We start from the raw sequence: 25,490 nt of genomic DNA, 5'->3' as shown, positions 1-25,490 counted from the left end.
ATGCTGTGTCGAACGATAACACTTTGGGGAATGCCTCCAGTGTGATAACGTCTGAAGCACATGTGAAACTCAATCATGATTGGCATTGCGTCGTGACGTAGCATGTTACGCCACACCACGGAAGCTACAAGGGTAAGCTGGCACACAACAGCGTCAGCTTCTGATAGGCTGAAGCAAGCCACTCTCAGGCTTTCATGAGTTGTGGTAAAGGGACGCACCATCTTGTTCCCTTCTCAGAAAACAATGGTTACATTCATAACCTGAGACGTTCCCTTTTTGAGGGAACTCGCACTGCGTCATCTTTGGGGATCAAAAGGCCCACTGCGCCACACTGACTAATGCCTGCCCTCGTGTGAAACCTGTCTGGGCACAACTCAGGATGAGAATACTCGAGAACCCGACGTGGATCCAGACTGTAAAATCTCATAAATGCGTATGGGGAGGCCCAACCCTCAGTATCAAAGACCTCTTTTATTAAAAACGGCTTTTAAAAACTGTCCATGATTCAGTTTTGGGGACCGTGACAGAAGTTTGATGCTGTTATGGAACAAGCAACAGCCGGCATTTTTCCTCCTCCCGACTTGAGTGCCTCATCTTCTTAATCTCCTCACGTAAATGATTACATTTCGATGACTTGCGTTTCTTCCCCACCGCAAAAACCACCACAGGTTTATCAATGCCGTCAAAATTATTAATTTTTCTGTTTTTGTTTGATCATAAAGTACAAAGCAGATAAGGAAAACTAGGATGCCAGGTGTATTCAGAGCGCCGCCATTACTGTTTACAATGCGTGGAATGGTGCGCTGTGATTGGTTGAGTGGATATATCGCATTCTGCAGAGAAAGGAGACTGGCGTTTGTCGTGTTTTGGAAAGAAAAGGAGAAAACATGACAGAATAAAACGACGGATATCACATTTTGCGCAAAATTAATAAATGACTTTTCAATGCCGACCAGATACAATACTGATTTTGGCGGAATTTTTTTTTTGAAAATGGCGTTTATCGCGTTTTGGAACCAAACTCTTCACATGTCAATAACTTGCGGCCATGCATAAAAACTGGCCATATATTCCACATCTTATACACTCACTGGCCTATTATCTACATCTTGCTAGTACCGGGTTGGACACACTTTGCCTTCAGGACTGATTTAATTCTAAATGGCATAGATTCAACAAGGTGCTGGAAACATTCCTCAAAGATTTTGGTCCATATTGACATGATAGCATCACGCAGTTTGTTGGCTGCACATCCATGATGTGAATCTCCCATTCTAGCACATCCCAAAGCTGCTCTATTGGATTGAGATCAGGTGACTGTGGAGTATAGTGAACTCTTTGTCATGAAACCTGTTTGAGATGATTTGAGCTTTGTGGCATGGCGTGTTATTATCCTGCTGGAAATAGCCATCAGAAGATGGTACACTGTAGTCATAAAGAGATGGACAGGTAGGCTGTGGCATTTAAACGATGCTCAATTGGTACCAAGGGGCCCAACCCTGCTTAGCTTCACCAGTTAACCATTAAAAAGTTATGGGTTGTCAGAACATTACATGCATGTTTTTCAAATGTCCCATTCATCCCTGGCCTTCTGATAATGTGATCATCATCACAGAGAGAGCTGACAGAATGTAAAAAAACGGATGGATGCAGGGGTGCCTCTGGGATTTCTGGGCCCCGTCAGTGGAATGGGCCCCATGTCTAACCAGAACACTCTGTGATTCACACAATTTTTTAAGATCCTATAATATTTATTTATTCTGGGGTGGACAATTAAAATTTTCTCAAAGCACTTTGTTTTTACTGACCATTTATTTACATTGAAAACTTTTTTAGCATTTAGGCCCACTAAAATGTTTACCTTGAGCCACTTTGACTAAAGCATCTGGCAACTAAAATGGGTTCTTTATGGTTCACAACTGTATATTTGCTCTTTGACTTATAGTTCTTCTATAATGATTGATTTATTTCAGTTGATAGCAGAAACTATACTGTGCGTATTCATGTCACAGCATAGATTATACAGTATATGAAAGATCATTTGCTTCCCCTAACCATCTGCTCTACCATAAGAAGGCATAACCATTTTATAATGGTGTAGCAATTACAATCAAAAGGTCATCAGCAAAGTATGTGTATGATTCAAGTGCCTGATAGTACAACATTATGGTTTATAGCTTCCAATGTACCCAAATCTTGGGATTACTTATAAACCTTCACAGACAGTGTTGAAAAACATCACTGCATGGTGACTCCTGTGAACACCTAGACTGTGAAAAGATTAAGATTAAGATTATAGTTTAATTAAAGCAATGTGATGGCTGAGATGAGCGATATGAGTCATGAGCTTGGCTCATGTGAGGCCTTGTAAAACAGAGCTAATTGTGAAGCCTGTCATCATTGTTGTGATAAACTGTTGAAATTGGGGGGGTAACTTGTGGAAACCATCAGCTGCAGTGCCTGAAGCATAAGTGGATTCTTCGTTGCTTCCCACTGCCAATGCTGAACAAAATGGGTCATTTTGGGTGAATAGCAACTTTTTGTCACAAACAGTTAGCTTACATGATGTGAAACTGTGGGCGATTTTCTTTGTTGCACGTGTGATTGATCTTATAAACTTTATGCTTAGATTGGAGGCAGTGTTGGGTAAGTTACTTCGAAAAATTAATTACTTACTAGTAATTAATTACTAATTACATCATCAATGTTGTATTTAAAATACTTTTCTAATTACTCTGTAATTTAATTACTCAATAAGTAACTTACTAATTACTTCTTACCAAAGTCGATACCACGGTAAAAATATAAAAATACAAATAAAACAATGCTATATATTTTTTTTTTCAGGTAGGTCTAATAGTAGTAAGTAAAAAGTGCCACAGAAATTGAATAATCAAATATAAAATACCTCTGCATAGTCATAACTGTATAAATTAAATATAGATTAATCCTTATTAAAGCTTTTCTTTTGTTGTTTGATTATCATTTATAATACAGACAGCCAATAGTAGACGGTAGCATGTTTTAAAGGCTGCTGTCACTAAGACCTAATGGACGGAGATAATATGCTGCTACACATGCTGTTCACATTCACACAACCAACGCGAATATACGCCAAGATGGGAATTTTGACATAACTGTGTGGTATTTGAACGTTTATGTGTAATAAACCGCGAAAATCTGACACTCGCGAGAGGCGGCTATGTGTGTGCGCTTTGGTCGAGAGCGCATTGACTGAAGACCGTCTCTCAGAGTGCGCGCGCAGTTTTTTCGCCCTAGGACATAGCTTACATTTTACCATGATGTTCTTGCCTACCTGTGTCACAAAAGTGAAGTAATTGGAATATTTCCATTCTGCAAAACAGCCATTCGCTTCTGCCAACATCTTCAGAAAGCGACTACAGCCAACTGGTGCGAAGTTGCAAACTCACGCGCAGCTGCACTACAGCTAACGATTTTAAAGAGGCAGCGTTCACTTTTACCTTTAGACGACAAATTTAGATTTTAAATTCAATATTGATTTAAACAGAACTGTTGAACTAATTTACAGTATGTAACACAAGTACATTATAAGTAACTGTAATTAAATTACCTAAAATGAACAGTAATCCCTACTTTACTTTTTCAGTTGATAAGTAATTTAATTACAGTAATGTGTTACTTAGTAAAGCGTTACACCCAACACTGATTGGAGGTGACGTAGAAAGATTTGGCTCGCAAGACTTTTCGAATAGAATTTATTGGATTAATTCTGCAATGGCTAAACAGGCAGCTGCATTTTATTTAGTCACCTATCTCAAAACCAGATATTGTTTTGATCTGTACAGAAACCAGAGCAGCACAACCCTAAGAAAGTATGTCAGGTTTTTGCTTTCCACATGCTTTTCTATTGTCTCAGTGAGAGGAGCCAGTTTGTTTCAGACTTGAAAGGGAGCGAGGGGTAAGCGCAAAGAGAACGAAGGGTGTGGGCCAGGCAGATGAGCTGAGAAGAGCCAGCGAGTCTTGTGAAGCACATGTGCTTTTCATTAGCCGGCTCAGACCTGTCCTCAAACTGCAAGCTTCTGGCCTCTGATTGTGAATAATGGCTGATGCTCATGTCGCACGCTGACATCCTCCAACTCCCGCAGGAGCTACGCATCACTTCCTGTGCTCATCCCCAGGTGCAGACAATATGCTCCAAAGGCAAAATTTGCAAACAAGTCCTTAGAGTTCAATCTCACTCCTGATGATATGCTTGTATGTTTACGCTGAGCCATGTCTCAGTCGAACGTTTTCAAGATGCTGAAGATCGTTTTTCGTTTCACCAGTCTTGCGCAACTGCTTTGGAGGAGCACAGTTCCAAAAAACTCTAAGACAATTAGAGTATGATTTAGCATGAAACAAGAAGTCCTTTCTTCTTAGTTCCCCTCTTGAATAGTGACACTCACAGCAGTAAAATACATGCATGCAGCATTAATGCAACAAGAGATGTGTGTAAAATGTGACGCTGGAAATAAATAACAGAGGAAACGTGGATGCAAATAAATAAGTAAAAAGAGGGAAGAAGGCAACAGATCTTATTGTCAGATTTGGAATTCATTTCTCAATGCAATGTGGATGCAATAAATTACGCAGGGGAAACAGAAATAATAATGTCATCATGAGACAAGGTTATTCCCCAAATACAGCTTCAAAGACGTGCTGACAATGCTTTTCCCATTTCTTAAAACATGAACTGTTCAAGCATAGGTACTACAGAACACATGAGAACACACTTACTGCAACACTACCTTGTTTTTTAGACATGTACCATGGTAATTCCACTGTTTTGAGCATATTGTTTTTTTCCCTCCTCATTTTTTGGGAATGAAATGACTAATGATAGCAATTCAACATTACAATACAATTTAAATTAATAATTGTTAACATTTAATAGGCTTTAAAGAATATAATGTTAAAACAATCTTCACATAAACCCATTTAATAAATATTCACATAATAATAAAAAACAAATATTTACATTCATTTATTAAATGTCATATTTATTAGCTGTGCCTTTAATACACTGCTTCATGAAGCTTCGGAGCGTTATGAATCAGCGTTATGAATCAGCGTGTCAAATCAGCGGTTCGGAGCGCCAAAGTCATGTGATTTCAGCAGTTTGGCGGTTTGACACGCGATCCGAATCATGATTCAACACGCTGATTCATTATGCTCTGAAGCTTCCTGAAGCAGTGTTTTGAAATCGGCCATCACTATATAAGTAGTTATTTTGTTTTTTTGGCGCACCAAAAATATTCTCGTCGCTTTATAATATTAATATTGAACCACTGTACTCACATGAACTGATTTAAATATGTTTTTAGTACATTAATGGATCTTGAGAGAGGAAATGTCATTGCTGGCTATGCAGGCCTCACTGAGCCATCGGATTTCAACAAAAATATCTTAATTTTTGTTCCAAAGATTAACAAAGGTCTTACGGGTGTGGAACGGTGTGAGGGTGAGTAATTAATGACAGAATTTTCATTTTTGGGTGAACTAACCCTTTAAGACTTTTAAACTCACGTAAGACGGGCATTTTGACATAATTTTGTGTGTCTTTGTCCATTCAAACTTGATAAGACGTAAAAAAAGAACTCAAATCTGTACTGGTGTGCTGTCTGCAGAGTGGATTGTTCACAGAGAGCTACTTCACAGACACCACGCTAGTATGCATTGAGTTCTCTTTTGCATCTTATCACACTGGAATGGTTTAAAAGCACTTGAATGCTCCGCTTTGCGGAGCTTATTGAAGTTAATTGCATTAAATTTATCAACACATTAAAATAATTAACCACATAACTAACTTTCTGGTTACATGAAAGTACTTTGACACCCCTGATTCCTGTGAGGAGCAAGATTGGAGAGCTCATGTGAGCTCTGTTTATTGGTCATATCATATCTCAGCCTTGACTTGTCAGAAAAGTATTCAGCATGCACAAACCTCATGCATATGCGAGCCATCTGGGACATGTTTCACGCATTGACATTTTCAACTTTGATTTGCACAATACCGTTCTTTGAGATGTGATAAATAATGGAAATAAATGATCAGGTGGTCTGTGCCAGCTCAGACTGCACTGTGAACCCATCCGGGGGTGATATGTTTGTGTTCTGCCTGGTGAGATGATATGGATTGAGTGTTTTTGTGGCATATTTCTGGAATTGCATGAATAAGGATGACAGAAGCAGATGGCGTTTCACCCCAGTGCACTCTTTCATAAAACCTACATAAACATTTCATAAGCATCTCTTTCTGTTTGTGACAAATGATGTCTTGAAATTAAGCCACAATGTCAGCATTTGGTTGTCACCAGTGATTTAAATTATACAGCTTGCGAGCGAGTTATGTTAAAGATGAAGTCATATATGCCCACCAAACACCTAAGTAGGGTACAGCTACCATAAACCCACATACTCAAAATTTATGAGACATGCAGGAACACTTTGAAATGAACAGTGTTGGGGATAGTTACTTTTAAAAGTGAAGCATTACAATATTGTGTTACTCCCTAAAAAAACTAACTAATTGCGTTACTTAGTTACTTTTTATGAAAAGTAATGCATTACGTTACTTTTGCGTTACTTTTTCTCACCTGGGCTGGGCTTGCTTGTTTTTTGTTTTTTCTATTTTTGGAAAATGTAAAGACCCTTTCACACCAAAAGTGAAATGAATAAGCCTAAGGCTGAAGGAAATGCATATTTACTCCTGTACAGTAGAGGGCGCAGCTCAAACAAACCTTTCAGCTGAGCTGCCATTCTGGATTAAAGAAGAATAGATACTGGAGAAGAAAGTTCAACACTTATTTCTAAATCTAAAGTAGCTTTTGCTTATTAGTATGGTTGAATTAGATCATTGAAGGTCAGCAGCAAAGATATTGGTTTATAAAGTGAGATTAAATACATAAAGTATATCTGTGTAATTTAATATAGTTCATTATTACTGTTTTGCATAAAATTCTCAGATTTCATTTCACTGTATTTATTCATTTTGAGGAATACTGAATGTTTTCAAATAAGTAACTTGCATTACTAATTTGAAAAAGTAACTTAGATATTTTGTTGTAAATTGAAAACATAATGTGTTACTTTACTAGTTACTTGAAAAAGTAATCTGATTATGTAACTTAAGTTACTTGTAATGTGTTACCCCAACACTGGAAATTAATGGCAGTAAACAAGGCAGTAAAAAAGCAACAAGTTCAGTAGCAGATATGGCTTTTCCTTAGTGACACAAGGGAAAATTCAGTACAGTTGAGTTATGTTTTAGAAAATCTTGCTGGTATTGTTGCAATGGATCGTTTTGTGATCACATGCAAATTGGTTCCATTCACATGGCAGTGCATCACTTTCTTTCCTGCACAAACACCTGCTAGCTTTGGGAGGAACAATCGTCCAAAATGATATTATTGGACACAGTAGGGGACATATGGTAATATATTACTTTGACTTCCAATGAAGGAAAAAACAATAGCTTACAGATAACTAGATTTGCATTTCCTGAAGGAGTTTTAATAGGTCCTGTGATGATAAAATCCTGCATCGGAGCTGTTTTGCTGTTGTCATGATATGTCTCGTTGTCACTCAATTGTGCATGAAAATCAATACACAATGCGACATTGGCTATAGGTGGTTCGACAGAAGCAAGCAAGAAAACATCAGTCACAACTGAGTATGCAAACAAAATTTAACAGCATTCGTAATTCTGCATGCATACTGTATATAATAATGATGTTGTTGGTTTTGGTTAGATATTGAGTTGCAACCATTTAAAGAGTTTACATCAAATTTAGAGATTTTAAGACTTTCTTATTGTATAAAGTTGATAGTACACTTACCAGTGAAATTATCTATAAAACAAAGTTAGAATAGTGTCTGTACATTAAGCTGAATGCAGAATGAGAAGAAAATAAAAAATATGATGTTTAAAGGGCCAAATACAGTGATCGATGTTCAGAAGTCTCCATAGCAGAGCCAGTCACTCATAGTGTCTTATAGTTCAGTATGTTGCTGGTAGAGTTGATGTCCCTATGGTGTCTCTTTGACATTGGATTCCAAAGGCTGGAAGTGAAAAGAGTTGTGGAATCACAGTTAATGTCATTCAGTCTTGGAACAATGCCTAGAGTCATGTTGGACTGACACTGAATGAGTGATTGAGTGTCAACACAACTGTGTATTAAAAAACACTGGTTGAGAATAGCTCTCTTTAGGTGATCTGATCTTCTAGAGGTTCACCTCGAATGGCCTATGAACCAGATCCAATCACAGCTTCCTCAAAGCATATTTATGAATCTGTATAGAAATTGAAACAGCTCCATGTTGAAGGGAGGTAGCAATATTTTGAATTATTTTAGCAGTATAGGAATGCACCAAGAATGCAAGTCTTCATGGTTCTGGACAAACAGATCTAGAGACTGTCTGACAACCACCAATGAATGTGAATGAGCCAGAATGCAGTTGTTGATGTCATCCATGGACCCTCTGACAGAAGAATTGTCTTATTTTGTCATGTGAAAAGAAAAAAAGGACTATGCATGTCTTTATTTTTTCTTTCTTTAATTTGGTAACTGGCCATTTACTTGCTGTAGGGTTCACGAAGTATCTCAAGCTCACAGGTCAATGGAAATGACTGCGCCTGAGATCCTTCCAATAATCTCACAGGAATTCCGTGCCATTTGAATTCCAGGATCCTGTAGTCGGTTCACTGCCGTTGCCGTCAGTTACATGGAAGAGGGCCACGGAATTCTCTGCTCTCTTAAATTAAATCTTAGGGCTTGTCCAGCTGCTCCTGCGAGGACGGGTAGGGGGTTGGAGGGGGTTTGTGTGTGTAGATTAAGTTTTGCTTCTGCTCTTTACTCCTGACTCCCTCTATCTGCTGCTTTTAACAATCCTCCTCTCATTTGGACTCTGCCTAAATGGTGTTTTGTATTCAAAAGGAAATCATTGGTGAACGGTTCTTTCTCTTATGGAATGTTTACACCAGTCACTCACATAATTGACACCCAGCATTACAACCTCATGCCTGAGCCCTAGACAGGTTGAACGGCCACATGTTTTGAAAACTGAAGGCATTCTGCTGTCTTGATCGCAGAACCTGATTTCACCAAGTGCAACATCTTTGTTGATCCTGGAACAACATTCCAAACAACCAATCAGATTTGAGGGATAGTTTATTTAGTTTATGTCAAGCTACACTTAACAACCAGGGTTAGGTGCTTCTACATCAGTGTTATTCACCTATCATTCCCCTCTGATTTTAGGGATAACATATAGGTAGGGTTAGATTTAGGGGTAGGGATATGGTCAAGATTACATTTTTGGACAGGAATGTTATTCCAGGATCAACAAAATATGTTTGCTGAATAACTCAGCAAAATCAGGAAGTGCATCTTGATCATTCTAAACAAGGACCAGAAAATTACAATCACCAAATATTGCCTTGCCTAGCTGTCAGTATCTAAGTCTTGCTTGAAAGAAATCATTCAGATATCACAGGAGAGAGTACTGGATTACATTTTCCATCTTTTATGATGGAAAGAAATTACATCTTTCCATTGTCTGCAAGACTGGTGAATAGTACCTAATAACATATCTTAATAACAAATGACTACCCTGTTGAAAAAAAACAGCATTTGCTGGTTGGGTATGTTTTGAAGCATGGCAGCTGGTTTCAGCTGGTTTATGCTGCTTCTTATTTGGTCATGAGCTGGTTTAAGCTGAACCTGAGCTGGTTATAAGCTGGTCCTGAGCTGAAGCTAGTTGCTTAGGACCAGCTTTGGACCAGCACTTGACCAGCATAAACCAGCTCAAACCAGTTGTCATGCTTCAAAACATACCTAACCAGCATATGCTATTTTTTATTTTTATTTTTTTCAAATTCTCAGAAACCAATGGAAATATATTCACATTCATTATCCACATAAAGTTCGTCTATTCAAGACTCAGCAGTTCCTTTCATTTTGCCTAGTATTGTTGCAGGCTAGCTGTAATGTATCCAGCTCCTGTTTTAAATTAGCATAATAGTAATTTCTGTAGCATGTGAACATTTGTGCAGATTTTTGCGTGTGTGCATAATTAATTGTCATTTGGCAAACAAGCATAAATCAGTGAGACACATGATTAATTAGTGAATTAGATAGGTTCAGGGTTGGTGCAGATGAAAAATGAACACATTTATATTGAGTTGTCACTAACAAAAAAGTACCAAAACTGTGTTTTTGTTTGTTTGATTGTTTGTTTGTTGTTTTCAGACATGGTACCATGGCAATACCATTTTTTGGGTAGGGTTACTCAAGAGCCCTGGACAATACGCCAAAATAACTGAAAATTAAGTCTCTCCCATCTAACATTTTCACCTATACGGGTTATTGTCTTTGACAAATGGCATCCAGCTTAAACATTCTGGTTTTCTATGCCATCCATTAAAAAGTATATGCTGCTTCCTCTGTCCTCCTCTTTAAGTTTTTGTGAGTGGGCAGAGTTATGTTTCGATAACCTCCATGCACTCTGGGCTTGTTGGAAAGATGGAGAGTAAGCAGACAGTTATATATTCCAGCTGCACTTGGAAGGTCTTCACATTCATCAGGAACAGTTGCCTTGCCTAAGCAGTCCTCATAGTGCTTGAGGGAGGTTTGCTGTCTGACACCGGGAAACCAGGGGAGTGCATCATTAACTAATGGCAGACGCACCTGTCTGGGCGTCTGATCCACACGTCTGAGAGTTGCTGATATATTAGTGAAGATTATATGCACTAAGAACCTAATGGATCAACAGGTTCAGCTAAATTTGAGATAATAATTAATTAACAAAAGGACATTAGCCACAGTTAGTCCAAGAGCATTCCACATTTTTGAGGCTCTGTGAGTTCAGATTTGCTAGCAAGCCTTAGAGTAGTGTCACATAGCCTAACTTTTGACATAAAGTCTGGCCCATTTTTCATCTTATTCAGGCCTAGAACTGCCCACTTAGACATGTCTGGCTGATCGACTAGTGACCAGTCATATTTTTTCATGCATGTGGTGAGATCTCTGAAAAATAAAATTACAGTGCTATTGGGTATTTTACTTATTATTTACTTATTAATAATTACAAGTAATTACAAAATTAAACTTTGTTGTCGGAAAGAATAAGAATCATAGAGGACACCATTTTGCCTATTCCTTGGGGAAATCTTTGTATTTAAGCTATTCTGTCAATATCCTATAAACATCTGTGGGTTCAGCTCTACTAATAGGACATAGTCCAAATTTTGGCATGAAGTTTGGACAATTTTACAGCTTATTCTCGCCGAGAACTGTTCACTTGACATGTCCGGCTGACTGACATGTAAATCATACACGTGGCAAGATCTCAGCAAAATGATATTGCGTTGCTTCTTGCATGTTTTACAGCACTTTCAAAGTGAAATGTTGGTAACACTTTACAATAAGGTTCATTAGTTAAACATTAATTAATGTATTAACTAACATGAACTAACCATGAGCAATTCATTTGTTACTGTATTTACTAATCTTCGTTAACATTAGTTAATGTAAATACAGTTGTTCATTGTTTGTTCATGTTAGTTCACAGTGCATTAACTAATGTTAACAAGATTTTATTATCTGCCCCTGTAATAAAACCCTGTTTAAAAAGGAATAAAAGTTGGAAACTGCACTGAATTCCATGTATAGGTACATTTTTGAGTTCTGCAGTGTCAGTTTATGTCCAGCTCAGCAACCAACAGAAGAAATGTGTGTAGACTCATTAATAAGTATAATTGTGAATTTCTCAAATATTTTCTTTTTTTTTTTTTTTTTTCTTAAGAAGAAAATGACAGGCTTTGGTGTTATTTGGTTGAAAGGTAGGTGCTGAAGACTCACCTCAAAGCCTGTCTTTTCTGCTGGCAAGCTCACCGTAGTTATCATAATAAACACATAATAAACATAATAAACGTTTGCAGGAATACGGACAAAGACAAATAAATAAAGTTCCAAAACTCAAAGTCTAATATTATAATCCCACAAGGCAGGCAATAGCAACACACATTTGACGTAATCCTAATAGATTTGAGACCGGACAAATTGTGAAGAGAAGGGTACAACTAATATAGCAAACACAAAAGAGATATTTAACGGAGACTGCGAATCAGAAGAGCAGAGCGTCGTTGCAGGTTCAGGAGACCTTGGCGCAGCCACAGCAATGAGCGTCGGAGGACTGGGGCGATGCCGGTGTGAACGAAGACAGAGTGGCTGCAGTGGGAGGGAGGAACACACTGCAGCCATAGGGGTGGAGGGACAGAGTGCAGCGGACAGCCTGTAAGTCCATGGTGGAAGTAGAGTGACGACTGACCAAGGGGGAGCCGGTGGGGTGAAGGAAGCTCATGGAGCCACTAGGCCGAGGATCTCCGGTGGAGCCGAAGGTGGAAGGAACCAAGGCGGAGGCGACAGGTCGGCGGGCCGAGATGGAGCAAAGGGAATCCCCGGAGACGGCGCTGGGCTGTAGACATCTGGCAGCGGTGGGACTGGAGGACTGGCTGAGCTCTGCGATGATGGTGGTAAGAGAAAACTTGACAGGATCACAGTGAGAATGACACAGCCCATGCAGGTCGATGAAACAAATAAAGTCTTTAAACAGTGGTGATTCAGAACAAACTGATAAATCACAATCCAAACGGTTCTTTGTGCTGTCTGGGTGTGAGTTAATACCTCTTCATTGAAGTCCATCATCCAGTCCTCTGTCTCTGTTCCCTCGCTGGTATTGTGGGCTCACACCCCTGGTCAGACTCACTCTGGGGCTGCTCTTCTGGGGCGATGGTAGGCGCTGTCCTCTCTTCCACGGTCTCTGGCTCACTTGTTGCGGTGGATTGTCCCTCAAGGTCTGCAGGGGGCTCATCTGATTTCTCCTTGGTTGATGGTACAGAAAACAGGCTCTGGCTGTTCTCTGGATCAAGGCAGGATGCTCTCCAGACCACTAATGACAGCATCCCTCCAGTCAAGTCCTGTGATGTCTGGGAGGTGAACAGGGTGGTGATAATTAGCTCTGATCCAGAAAAGTGACTTCAGTGTCTCATCGTCACAAGGGCAGGTGGTCTCATGGCTCTTCTGAGTCACAGCAGTGAACTGAGCTGCATAATCCATTACTGGTCTTCTTTCATGGGTGTTTGCAGGAATACAGATGAAGACAAATGAATAAAGTTCCAAAACTCAAAGTTTAATAATATATTCCCACAAGGCAGGCGAACAGGCAATAGCAACACACATTTGAAGTAATCAAATAAGACCGGACAAAGAATGAAGAGAAGGGTACAACTAATATAGCAAACACAAACAAGTTAATTAATCAAACACAGCTGAACAGAACAAACTCACAATGAGAGTGAACATAGCAACCAGGAAGTGCGGGAATACAAACAAAGGAAAACAGGAACTGAGGAAATACAAACTAAAAGTCCACGAACTGAACTAAACTGAACAGTTTGACTGTTTTCATCGCAACTGGCTTGACGGGAGTTAATTACTCTGCGTTGTGTTTTTTTAATGCGCCGTGTCAAGTTAAAATAGGTATTGTAAAAGAGCCTGTCTCAAGAAAATTCAGCGGTCTTTCCCATTCATTTGTGTTCTGTCTTTCTTGCGCACTCTCTAGAGTGAATGCGTCTGGTATCTGCGTGTGCTTAATCGTTAGTTCTAGCTAGAGTGAGCGTATCATGTATACACATTCATTCTAGTGATGTTTTCCTGGTCGATCGGTGTCACTTCAGAGTACTCGTTGACATTCCTGGGAACTAGTAATATGTATTATATGTAGCTAGTGTTAAATGCTTAATATTTGAAACAACCCAGTATATTCATTAAACATCTTACCTTTGGGGATTTCAATCAGGTTGGAGGCTTAACATTAAGAAGTTATTTAAGATTTTTTTTTTTTTAAAGCATTCTTTTCAGGAATATGAATACTTCTTAAACTTTGTCTTAAAAAGATCTTAAGAAAAAAGATATGAACATTCTTAAGAAAGGTTTTTGGGAATACAAAATATTCGTATCTTTTTTCTTGAGTTAAAAAATAAGAAGAAAATAGCAGTTAGGAAGAATTTTATTCTTAAGAATGTTTCGTGAATCCAGCCCCAGGTTAATTCTTGCCTATTTCTTGGGGGAATCTTATTCAAGTCTAAACAGCATGGTAGAGTTGATGTAATTACAGAAACTAGTCATCACTCTGTTGATTTCCAGGAAAAACAAATGTTTTTGATGTTTTTCAGAGTGAAAAAACAAAAGATTTTAAGGGCTACCAATCAGAAACTGAAGAAACTTTAACACCCCTGTTTATCTGCCTAGGAGTGGTTGTCCAAACAAAAATCACTCCAAGAGCAAAACATATGACATTTTAGGAGGTCACAAAACCCCAGGGTATAGCATCTAAGGATTTAAAGGCCTCTCTTGCATTGGCAAAAGTTAGTGTTCATTAGTCCACCATCTGGCTGGATAGCACAGAGGAAGCCACAGCTCTCCAAGAAGAACATTTCTACCAACCTCAAATTTGCCAAAAACTGTGTGGATGAGCAAGAATGTTTTGTGGACTGATGAGTAGATAGAACGAAACTCAGCACATAAACAGAAATCCAGTCCTACAACAAGATAAAGACCCTAAATACTCAAGCTGATCTACCACTGAAAGGTTAAAGTAAAATAAATGTAATGTTTCAGAATGGGCAAGTCAAAGTCTCTTAATAGGATGTGCAGGACCGAGCCGCAGCAATTGGAAAGGTAGGGCTGCTAGTATTGATGATCAAGGGGGTCACACCAAAGGTTCTATTCCAGAAAAGGCATTCACTTGTGCATTATTTTAGTGTAGTACTACAGTAAATCACATTGGAACCAGTGGATTCAGTGACTTCTTGACATTTTTGTGACCATCTGTGAACGGACTGTGGGCGTGCTGCCTGACGCTGAGATTAGCAGGGACCTTTCTTTAGCCTATGCTAGACATTTTAACTAATCCAAAAGAATTGCAAAAGGTTGGAGCCAAACGTAGACAAGCAGTTTAAAAGTCTATAACAAGCCAAGATATGGTTACATCTCCTGCTCTCTACAACTGTGGCAATGTTCTGCGGAGCAATGTTTTCCATGACCCTCAGCAAACCAATTAATTAACTGTGCTAGGAGAGCAAGAGTATGTGACCTCAATTTTCCATCAGCCACTGTGAGAAATTTAATATTTTTTCTCTTGTGTCAGAAGTTGGAATACCAGGATTTAGGAGTGTTTTAAAGCTACTCTCAGATTTATAATGGCATCAAGGCAAAAGAAAGACTGACAAGCAAAGCATTTCGCTGCACATCCTTTCCATTCCTGTATTCCTCCCTCTACCATAAAATAAGAACGCAAACTTTGTGACCTCATTTGTTTAGGGTTTCCGTGTTGAAGGAGGACACAATGTAGCAATAATTTTCAATGAAGCCTAACTCCTCATTTACTTAGCCAAAAGATCCACTGTAGCTTCCGAGACCTCACTCTCCATCTCAACTTTCTTTTCATATTTTTCTCTGTTTCTCTCTTCATTCTTTCCCATCCAGCCCCTCCCATTTACTAAATCACTCCATAGCGTTTACAGTCCAAGCTATTTGGGGATTGGAGCAGATCATCATAATTCAGAAATCATTCATATGTGATATTCTTCCTATTAGAAAATCACTTTGGCAACACTTTATTCTGATAGTCCACTTTGACAAAGCACTATAAGTAACTGCATGTCAGCTAGCAGTCATTAGAGTATTAGTAGACTGTCTTCTTAATATCTTCTAACACTTTATTTTGATGCCCCCCCAACAGACATTCTATTGACTATAAGTAACTTTGCAAGTTCATGTCAACTTATTCTACTAACCCTAACCTAACAGTCTACTAATACTCGAGCAACGCGATAAAGCTTCTGATAATATTGAATGGACCTTACATAGGGATGCAGTGATAGACGTCATATTCCTATACAGACATGGATCATCTGAGAGTCAGGTGATGCAAACTTGACTGACGTGACCTGCCAGAACTAACTTTACAAACTAATCTAGCCTACTAACCTACTTTTTATTTTATTTTTTTTTTTACTTACACTAAACTAATTGCCAATAAATGTCCATGCCTTGCATACAGGTTTTCTGAATTTGTTGTTATATGTCCCTCCTACTGTAGGTGGTTATGGGGGTTATGGCGCATATGGTGGTGCTGGAAGATTCTACCCAGTGGCTGGAGGTCTGAAACCGGCTAAATCAGGTGCGCATCCAGTGAATAATCAGCAAAGGTTAAAGTGCAGTCAAGTAATTACATATAACCATTAGGCTTTCTCTTTAGGCACTGGGCTACCAGGAGGAGGTCTACCTGGTGGAGGTCTTCCTGGAGGAGGTCTACCTGGAGGTGCCATTCATTCAACAAGTCTATTTATGAATTTGATTTTCGTAGTGGCTAAGCAACACAAACTGCACGACTCTCTTCTAATTCTGATTCTCTTGTTTCAGGTGCTGGTGTGAAGCCCCCTAAAGGCGGTAATATATGTCTTTGAGAGTCCATTTTTTTCATTGTACAAAACATAGTAAATGAAACATCTTTTAGGCAAGCATCTTTAGAGAAGAACTGAAATGGAAAAAGTAGGTGGAGAACTGACTTCATTCTCAGAAGAACCATTCATACCGTAAAAACATACATAGGCCCTTTTTAACACATTTTGCATATAACTGCATATAACATGGCTAAGACTCTTTTCATGGTACTCCAGTTGGCTTGAACTTGAATGAAGGAGCCTTAGATCATGAGCCAAATCAACAAACGTGTCCCCTCTGGGACCTCGCTGGTGGTGTTCAAGTAACACAGGCCAGCACATTACTTCAGCTTGTCCTTGGCACAATCTAAAAGCAGCATGCAATGTCTGTTCCTCTGTTTTTGATATCGGTTGGAAAAGGGTTAAACAAATAAATGAACAGCCTGAAACATCAGCTTCCAGGCACTGAAATCAGATAAGATGACTTGTTTTATGTCAGAGGGAAGGAGCAAGTGAGGCAAATTAAATCACTGAGGAATCACATGGAATATCTGCAGTCTAGCTATGCACCCAATGTGTTTAGCGATGTGACTGAATGTGTGTGTTTGTGTTCGTTCAGGGCCAGGTGTAGGAGGAACTGGTACTGGTCTCCCAGGTGCGGTGAATGGTATATTTAGCAATTACAGACATCGTCCTTTGCATGAGTGCATTTGAATGATTAGCTAGCAGTGATAGTCCAGTCTATGATAGTCTAGTCTTTGTATTGCTTTTTAGGCCTTGGCATTCCTCAGACCGGTGTACAAGGACTTGGCCCTGGTGGGGTTGGACCTGGAGGGAAAGCAGCAAAACCTGGAAAAGCTCCAGTGCCGGGTAAGCATGGGAGCGTGAAGTTGCATATACAAATGAAAATATGCATGATTATAGATCAACTTTTCAATCTTGATTTTTGCAGGAGTGGGAGTGCCTGGTCCGTATCAAGGAGGACTTGTTCCTGGACAAGGTTTGTTCCTCTGTTTATGTACTATAATTTGACCACCAGGCCCACAAGGAATCTGCAAACGTTTTTCACATTGTCGATGCTGATTGTGGGGAACATATGCTGAATTCTGTGAAATGGATCTACACATGGCAAAATATGTTCAACAGAGTTGAAGATTCTTCACTCCTAGGCCAGAAAAATATTATATGCAAGTATGCAAACCTACAAATTCTTGGCACACTCAAGAGGTTGATAGAGTTACCTTCAAAGTGTGTAATGGATTTTTCAGGTAGCTGAAAAAACATTTCCATTTAACTGGACTTGCTCAGCAAGATTGACCTCAGACCTCAGTTGTTCCTCCATGACATCAGTTGACCTAAAGGAGAAAACAGACCACAGAAGATAGAGAAACGGTGCATGAAATGCATATTGTGCGGTTAGAAGCATTGCATTCACACACTTGCAAAGAGTATCTTTGCTCCATTATCAAATTAGCCAAGACATCTCATAAACAAATGTGTTGAAAGTGAATGATTTCTGCAAACATCTGTATAGCTTTCTGTGGTTGCAGATTTCGTGCAGGCAATCTAATCAGTTATTTGGATAAAACACCAAATTACAATTGCACACATGGTCTTCATTTGTTCTTGATCACTTGGATTTACATGACTACAGGCTTCAATGGACGGGGTGTTCTTCCTGGTGTAGCCACAGGAAATGGACTCAAGCCTAAATCAGGTAAACTCTCAATTAAAATGACATCCGTCATTGCAGTGTGATACTTCTGACAATTAACTATACAATATCTATATGACTGACTGAATGTTTCCCATAGCTGCTGGTGGAGCTGGGCAGGGTCTGGTACCAGGTGCTGGTTAGTACATGAGCAAACAGCAACCACTTTAAACAGAATAATGATATCTGGAAAGTGTGGAAGATGGATTTTTTAAAAAGTGTTTGCAAATCTGACTGGATCTACATGTTTGAGAAGTTTATGTTGTCTGTCGTAGGTGGGCGTGGATATGGTGGGCCATTGCAACAAGGAGTTTTTCATGGATACCCTCTGAAATCTCCCAAAGCCCCAGGTGAAATATCTGATTCTTTTAATCAGACTGCACAAATCAGCTCAGCCCAGATTTACCACCCCTCGAAAAGAAGCATTTGCTGACTGATTGCGTTTGTGGTTTTACAGCTATTAAGCAATGCAATATGAGGTGGCTAGAAATAAGCAAGTAAGAATGTCTTTCATCAAACGCTCCAGATGAAACCCAGCTATATTGGATCACTGCTTAGACTTGCATTGCTAGTCATCCATTTATGTAGTAGATTGCTCTCCGGTGCGCAGAAAAATTGTGTGATTTCTCCTACATGGAGGTTCAACAGTTGAAGAGCTCAATTAATTTGTTTCAAGCACTAACCTCAGATTGACGATGTGCTCTCTGGGAAGTGATTCCTCACTTGGGAAAAAGCCTTGATAAAGTTCATAGGCATAGTTTTCATAGTCATATCTGAAATATATTTTCAGAAATGTTTCCATTTGAAGCTTGAACTGAAATACATATTTTCACGTCTCTCTTATCAGTGCGTTATCAGCCTTAATCATGGATTAGGAATACATCCAGTAAAATTAGGAGAAATTGATTGCGGTATGAATATGTGAGCCTCTAGTGGAACATAGCTTTTTCCAAACTTGCATATTTGTTCTGATTAAAACAGGATACAGTGTTGATTGACTTGAATGGTTTATCGCTTCATATGTTGTATGAAAGTGAGCTCATAAATCAACAGAAATCATTTGGATGCTTGCTTATCTTCTTAATTTTTGCAGTTTTATATCTAATATTTAATCTGTATGCACTTTTTGTTCAAACACTGACAATGTGTTAGTTCATACTAAGCTTTATTGTTGTGGATAACTTAGATATGTATACAACATATTTGATAACACAAATTTTTAGTATATCTTTAGTATGTTTTGATACATATTGAAAGGACATCAGTCTTACATTACCTGTCTCAACAGGTGCTGGGTTGCCCTACACTGGTGGTAAACTTCCATACGGTAGGCTACAGTAGCAAACTTGAGAACATGCATGAGCAAAATACCCGGTGTATAATGTGTTTTAGCGTGTGTGCTGATTCTCACCTGGTATGCCAAAGGTTATGGTGGCTTTGGCGGAGGTGCTGGACTCCCCGGTGGGAAAGTAGCTGGCTCCAAGCCGGGTTATCCAACAGGGACTGGTGCGTTATGTCAGAGCTATCATATTTGAATCATTGTAATACAGTGCAAGGTGAATCTAACATAGTCTGTAAAAAACACATCATATTTCAACCTAAAACTATTAATGTAATGGGGGCAAAATAATGTCCCAAAGCAAAACATCTTAATAGGTTAAAAAATGGCTTCATTATCTTAATGCAAAATATAATTTCTTATTTATTCAGATTGTGTGGTTAAATATAACACACACACATACTTCATTATATTCACCCTCGAAGACTGGCCAAGATACTGAAATCACTATGTTACTTTACATGGCTGTAAACAGCGCACACACATGCACTGCAAATGCATGATCAATGAAGGATCTGCTGTCTCTGTATGCAGGTGTGGGGTCTTTAGGGGTCTCCGCTGCACAGGCCAAAGCTGCTAAATATGGTAATAATCATTTATTAAATGATTTAAAAAGCCACATGCCCTAAGCTCTATCCACAGAACAAAGACACTCTTTGAGAAAATTCACTCTTTGTAAATTTCTTAAGGTACTGGAGCTGGTTTAGGTGGGGCTGGAGCTTATCCAGGTGGTGCAGGTGGACTTTACCCTGGGGCAGGAGGTGAAGATGCATTTTCCTTTGTAATCCCCCGAAACTGCAATCAATATTTTCATATTAAAGGATTGGTCCATTCAGAAATGGAAGTCATTCACTCAAGCAGCTAGTTCAGTGTTTATGTATTTCCTCAGGTATTGGAGCTGGTTTAGGTGGGGTTGGAGCTTTGCCAGGGTGGTGCTGGTGGACTTTCCCCGGGGGCAGGAGGTGAGAAATCATTTTGCTAAAGAATGATTTAAGAGCTGCAATTAGCCATTGTCAATTTAGTGAAATAGTACACCCCCAAAATGGAAATCATTTACTCACTCTTATGTAGTTCCAACGTTGCGGAACAGAAAAAAAGAAGCCAGGGAATTGAATGTACAAGCAGCTTTTTTCATAAAACAAAAATCAATGTTGTTGATGAGCTTGAAAAGCAACAGACCGCAATTTAAAAAAAAATCCCATCTGCTGTAGTTTCACATTATAAATCCCACTTTAATATGTTTACATGCATTCATTTGTAAAGAGTGGACACTTACAGTTGCAAGAAAAAGTATGTGAACCACTTGCAGAATCTGTGAAAATGTGAATAATTTTAACAAAATAAGAAAGATCATACAAAATGCATATTATTTTTTGTTTAGTACTGCCCTGAGTAAGATATTTTACATAAAAGATGTTTATATCTAGTCGGAAATCAATAAAAATAGCTGAATTTATTAAAATGACCCTACTCAAAAGTATGTGAACCATTGATTCTTAATACTGTGTGTGGTTACCTGGATGATCCACAACTGTTTTTTTGTTTTGTGATGGTTGTTCATGAGTTTCTTGTTTGTTCTAAACAGTTAAACTGAGCTCTGTTCTTCAGAAAAATCCTCCAGGTCCTGCAGATTCTTCAGTTTTCAAGAATTTGTTGCATATTTGAACCCTTTCCAGCAGTGACTGTATGATTTTGAGATCCGTCTTTTCACACTGAGGACAACTGAGGGACTCAACTGAGGGGGGGAGGGTGAAAACTTTTGAACTGGATGAAGATTCACCAATTATTCTTATTTTGTTGAAATATCATTGTTTTTCATTTAGTACTGCCCTTCGGAAGCAACAGAAGATACTTGCCTACTTCCCTGAAGAAAAATTAAGTACAATTTACCTTTGATCTTCAAATTCAAAAGTTTTCACCCCCCGACTCTTAATGCATCATGTTTCCTTCTGGAGCATCAGTGAATGTTTGAACCTTTTTTAATAGTTTTGTCTGAGTCCCTCAGTTGTCCTCAGTGTAAAAAGACGGATCTCAAAATCATACAGTCACTGCTAGAAAGGGTTCATATATGCAAAAAAATCCTTGAAAACTGAAGAATCTGCAGGACCTGGAGGATTTTTCTGAAGAACAGAGCTCAGTTTAACTGCTCAGAACAAACAAGAAACTCATGAACAACCATCACAAAACACAAAAACAGTTGTGGATCATCCAGGTAACCACACACAGTATTAAGAATCAATGGTTCACATACTTTTGAGTGGGGTCATTTTAATAAATTCAGCTATTTTTATTGCTTTAACGACTAGATATAAACATCTTTTATGTAAAATATCTTACTCAGGACAGTACTAAACAAAAAATAATATGCATTTTGTATGATCTCTCTTATTTTGTTAAAATTATTCACATTTTCACAGATTCTGCAAGTGGTTCACATACTTTTTCTTGCAACTGTATATCAAAATAAACAGTTACATTTTATTTCAAGGGTCCACTTTAGACATTCTACTAACTATAAGTAATTATGCAACTACATGTCAACTAACTCTCGTTAGAGTATTAGTAGACTATAGTAGACTGTTTGTAGACTGTTAGGTTAGGGTTAGGTATTAGGGTTCAGGTTAGTAGAATAAGTTGACATGTAGTTGCAAAGTAACTTATAGTCAGTAGAATGTCTGTTGGGGAGCATCAAAATAAAGTGTTAGCAGATATTAAGCAGACAGTCTACTAATACTGTAATGACTGCTAGTTGACAAGTTGTTGCAAAGTTACTTAATAGAATGTCTAAAGTGGACCATGGAAATGAAGCATTACCAAATAAATTGTTCCCTCTTAGTAGGTACAGGTGTTCTTACACCAGCTCAAGCTAAAGCAGCTAAATATGGTGAGTACACTGATTAATTATTCTGCTATATTATGGGGCCCATAAGTGGTTATTTGGCAAGTCAGGCTTCCATACCACATTGCACAGTCCACCGATAATCTCAGAGAAAACAAATCTAATGGCACATGGTTTTTGGCTTGAAGATGTGTTTTTTTGGTTTGGCTAGGTGCTGGTCCTGGTGTAACTGGTATTGGTGGTGTACCTGGCACAGGTTTACTCTTTCCTGGGGTAGGAGGTAAGATACAAATGTGTGCCATAGCGTTAAATGACGGTCGGTTTAATAGAATGATACAATATTGATAAATCTTTTTTTTCCCCCATGTGTCAAGGTACTGGTGCACTCACCCCTGCTCAGGCAAAAGCTGCTAAATATGGTAAGCATGTATCAATATTTAAGCTCCTTGTTATTCAGATATACCAGGGTTATTATTATTATTATTATACACTTTATAGGCACCTTACATGACACTCAAGGACACCTTACAAACACAACAGAACAATTAACATTAAACAAATAATCATTATTACAGCCTGGACAGACTGGATACAAACATAAAAGTAATCACATAAAAGCCTGCCTAAAAGATGGGTCTAAAGGTAACACTTAAAAACACACATCCTGTGGCAGCAAGTTCCATAAATAAGGAGCTGCATGACTAAAGGCTTGGGACTCCATAGTGTGAGTTTGAGGGAGAACAAGAGTGAGTGCAGAAGATGATCTTAAAGTATGAGTAGGAATGTAAATATGAAGAAGGTCAGATAAGTATGAAGGGGCAAGATTATTGAGTGCTTTTCTAAGTAAGAAGAAGAATTTTAAAATCAACATGATATTTAACCGGGAGCCAGTGCAAGTGCTGTTGTATGGGAGTAATGTGTTCAGTTTGAGGAGTTCTACAGATAATTCGAGCAGCTGAATTCTGTACTAGCTGAAATTTATAGAGAAGCTTTGAAGGCAGGCACTGAAAAAAGAGCATTGCAGCAATCAATACAGGAAGTGACTGAAGCATGAACAAGAATTGCAGTGCTCTTTACTGAGAGAGCCAGAGCCGGAGAGCCAAAGTCAGTTAATATTACGTATGTGGAAATATGCAGAGTGAATGATACTGTTTATATGTGTTTTGAATGATAGAGTACTGTCAAAGATGACACCCAAACTTTTAACCTGTTTAGAAACAGACACTGGAAGGTTATCAGTATTCACAAGAACTTTTTTATTTTACTGCTGTTAAGTTTAAGAAGATTTAATGTAAACCACTCTTTAATCTCTGACAAACAATCTGAGAGGACAGGTGAAGGAAAAGTAGATGTAGGTTTGAAGGATAGGGTGTTGGGGTATTGGCATAGTAATGGAATTGAATACCAAATTTCCTAAAAATATTACCAAGGGGAAAAAAATAAATAATAAATAAAAGAGGACCCAGAACCGAGCCCTGTGGAACACCAGTATTGACACACGAAGGCTTTGATCTAAACTCATTCAGCTGTACAAATTGAGCATGACCTGTAAAGTAAGATCATTGGTATGAATTCTAATCCAAATCAAACAAGCCAATCAATGTCTTCTAAGAAAGTACACACAAAAGTTCAAGGTTAGAACTAAACTCTGCAGGACAGTGGTCCTCCAGGAGCAGGACTGAAATATAGCATTGGGAATGTTAAACTGAGTGACCATGGTCCTGCCTTTCTCCAGGTGCAGGAGTGGTTCCTGGTGGTGCTGGGATTGTGCCAGGAGCCGGAGGGGTCTACCCTGGAACAGGAGGTAAAAATCTGTCTGTACAAAATATCCAGACAATCATACAAATGACATTCTCCATCTTTGCAGTCTGCCTCAGAGTCCACATTTTTATCGGGCCTGGGACAACTTTCTTGTCAAATAAATATTGTCCTCCTAATCCTATCTCTAACCTCAATCCTAACCTCACCATTAACTGCTTTATAGAAATGTACCAGAAACAAGGATGTCCTTCTTGGAAAAATCATGTTTCCCTTTCAGTGACATAATGCCACATACACTGTTGGGTAGTAGTGCTCTGTAAATCCCTCACCAGTGTGGGTTCAGCTAAAAGGTGCTTTGACGGCACAAAGCAGGGAACTAGGTAGCATACTTTTGAATAGGGCTGGGACAATAAATCGTTGAATCTCAGGAAATGATTCTGGATCGATTCTGAGATTTTCCGAATCCATCGCGATTCTCTCTTGAATCGATTTTGAGCTTACTTTTTAACAGCAGATGGCACTGCATACTTTAGAAACAGCCGTATTCTGCTTGCTTCCAATTCCTTACACACACCACTTGAACCTTATAAAATAATCATTCATAAAGTTCGAAAAGGTTGATCCAAATTACAAGGGTGTTTGCAGTGGGCTGTTTACATTAATCTCGTATCATAAAAGCATTCTGAGGTGCAAGTACATAGCCGAACGCACAAGCATTCTTCTTCGTCAGGATTTGAGTGTGCAGTTAAAAACTAGCCTAGAGCGCCATCTGCTGTTAAAAACTAAGCTCAGAATCGATTCAAGAGAGAATTGCGATGCATTCGGAAAATCTCAGAATTGATCCACGGATAGAGATGAATCGATTTATTCTCCCAGCCCTACTTTGAATGACAAAATGACAAATGGGGAGACTGTCCTCCAAAAAAAAAAATTTTCAAGCACCTCATTACGACCTATATTTACGTTTTAAAGTCATGCGCCCTCTAGCTGGCGTAAAAATAATGACAGTGTCGTGTTACATCTTTCGTCATGAAATGTCATATGACTGTCGTTACCAATCAAAATGCGTGTTCATTTAAATGCAATATGTGGAGTTTTTACCATTTCTCCTATTTCCATTTAGCAAAACTCTTTTTTTTTTTATTAACGACTACACCTACCCCATCCCTAAACCTACCCTTAGTGATTTATAGTGCATATACTCTTTATGAGCACATGCGTTCCCTGGGATCGAACTCACGATCGCATGATCACATGATTGCATATTGTTATTGCAATGCTCTGCCAATTGAGCTACGCAAAACCCGAA

The 25,490-nt window shown here is 38.8% G+C and overlaps 1 protein-coding gene across 1 annotated transcript in view; it reads left to right on the top strand.

The window, feature by feature from the left end:
- Nucleotides 1–12,463: 12,463 nt before the first annotated feature.
- The window catches only part of elna (elastin a), a 37,306-nt gene continuing 24,279 nt past the window's right edge, over nucleotides 12,464–25,490 (top strand). The window contains exons 1-6 of the mRNA XM_051862462.1: nucleotides 12,464–12,556; nucleotides 20,489–20,543; nucleotides 22,421–22,465; nucleotides 22,632–22,700; nucleotides 22,795–22,839; nucleotides 24,156–24,224. Of these exons, the coding sequence (XP_051718422.1) occupies nucleotides 12,464–12,556; nucleotides 20,489–20,543; nucleotides 22,421–22,465; nucleotides 22,632–22,700; nucleotides 22,795–22,839; nucleotides 24,156–24,224 (376 nt within the window). The remainder of the gene's footprint in view (nucleotides 12,557–20,488; nucleotides 20,544–22,420; nucleotides 22,466–22,631; nucleotides 22,701–22,794; nucleotides 22,840–24,155; nucleotides 24,225–25,490) is intronic.

This window comes from Ctenopharyngodon idella, chromosome 15, assembly GCF_019924925.1.
Source record: "Ctenopharyngodon idella isolate HZGC_01 chromosome 15, HZGC01, whole genome shotgun sequence".
NCBI lineage: Eukaryota > Metazoa > Chordata > Actinopteri > Cypriniformes > Xenocyprididae > Ctenopharyngodon > Ctenopharyngodon idella.
The sequence above is the reverse complement of the archived record's forward strand: the minus strand, read 5'-3'. Positions and strand labels throughout refer to the sequence as shown.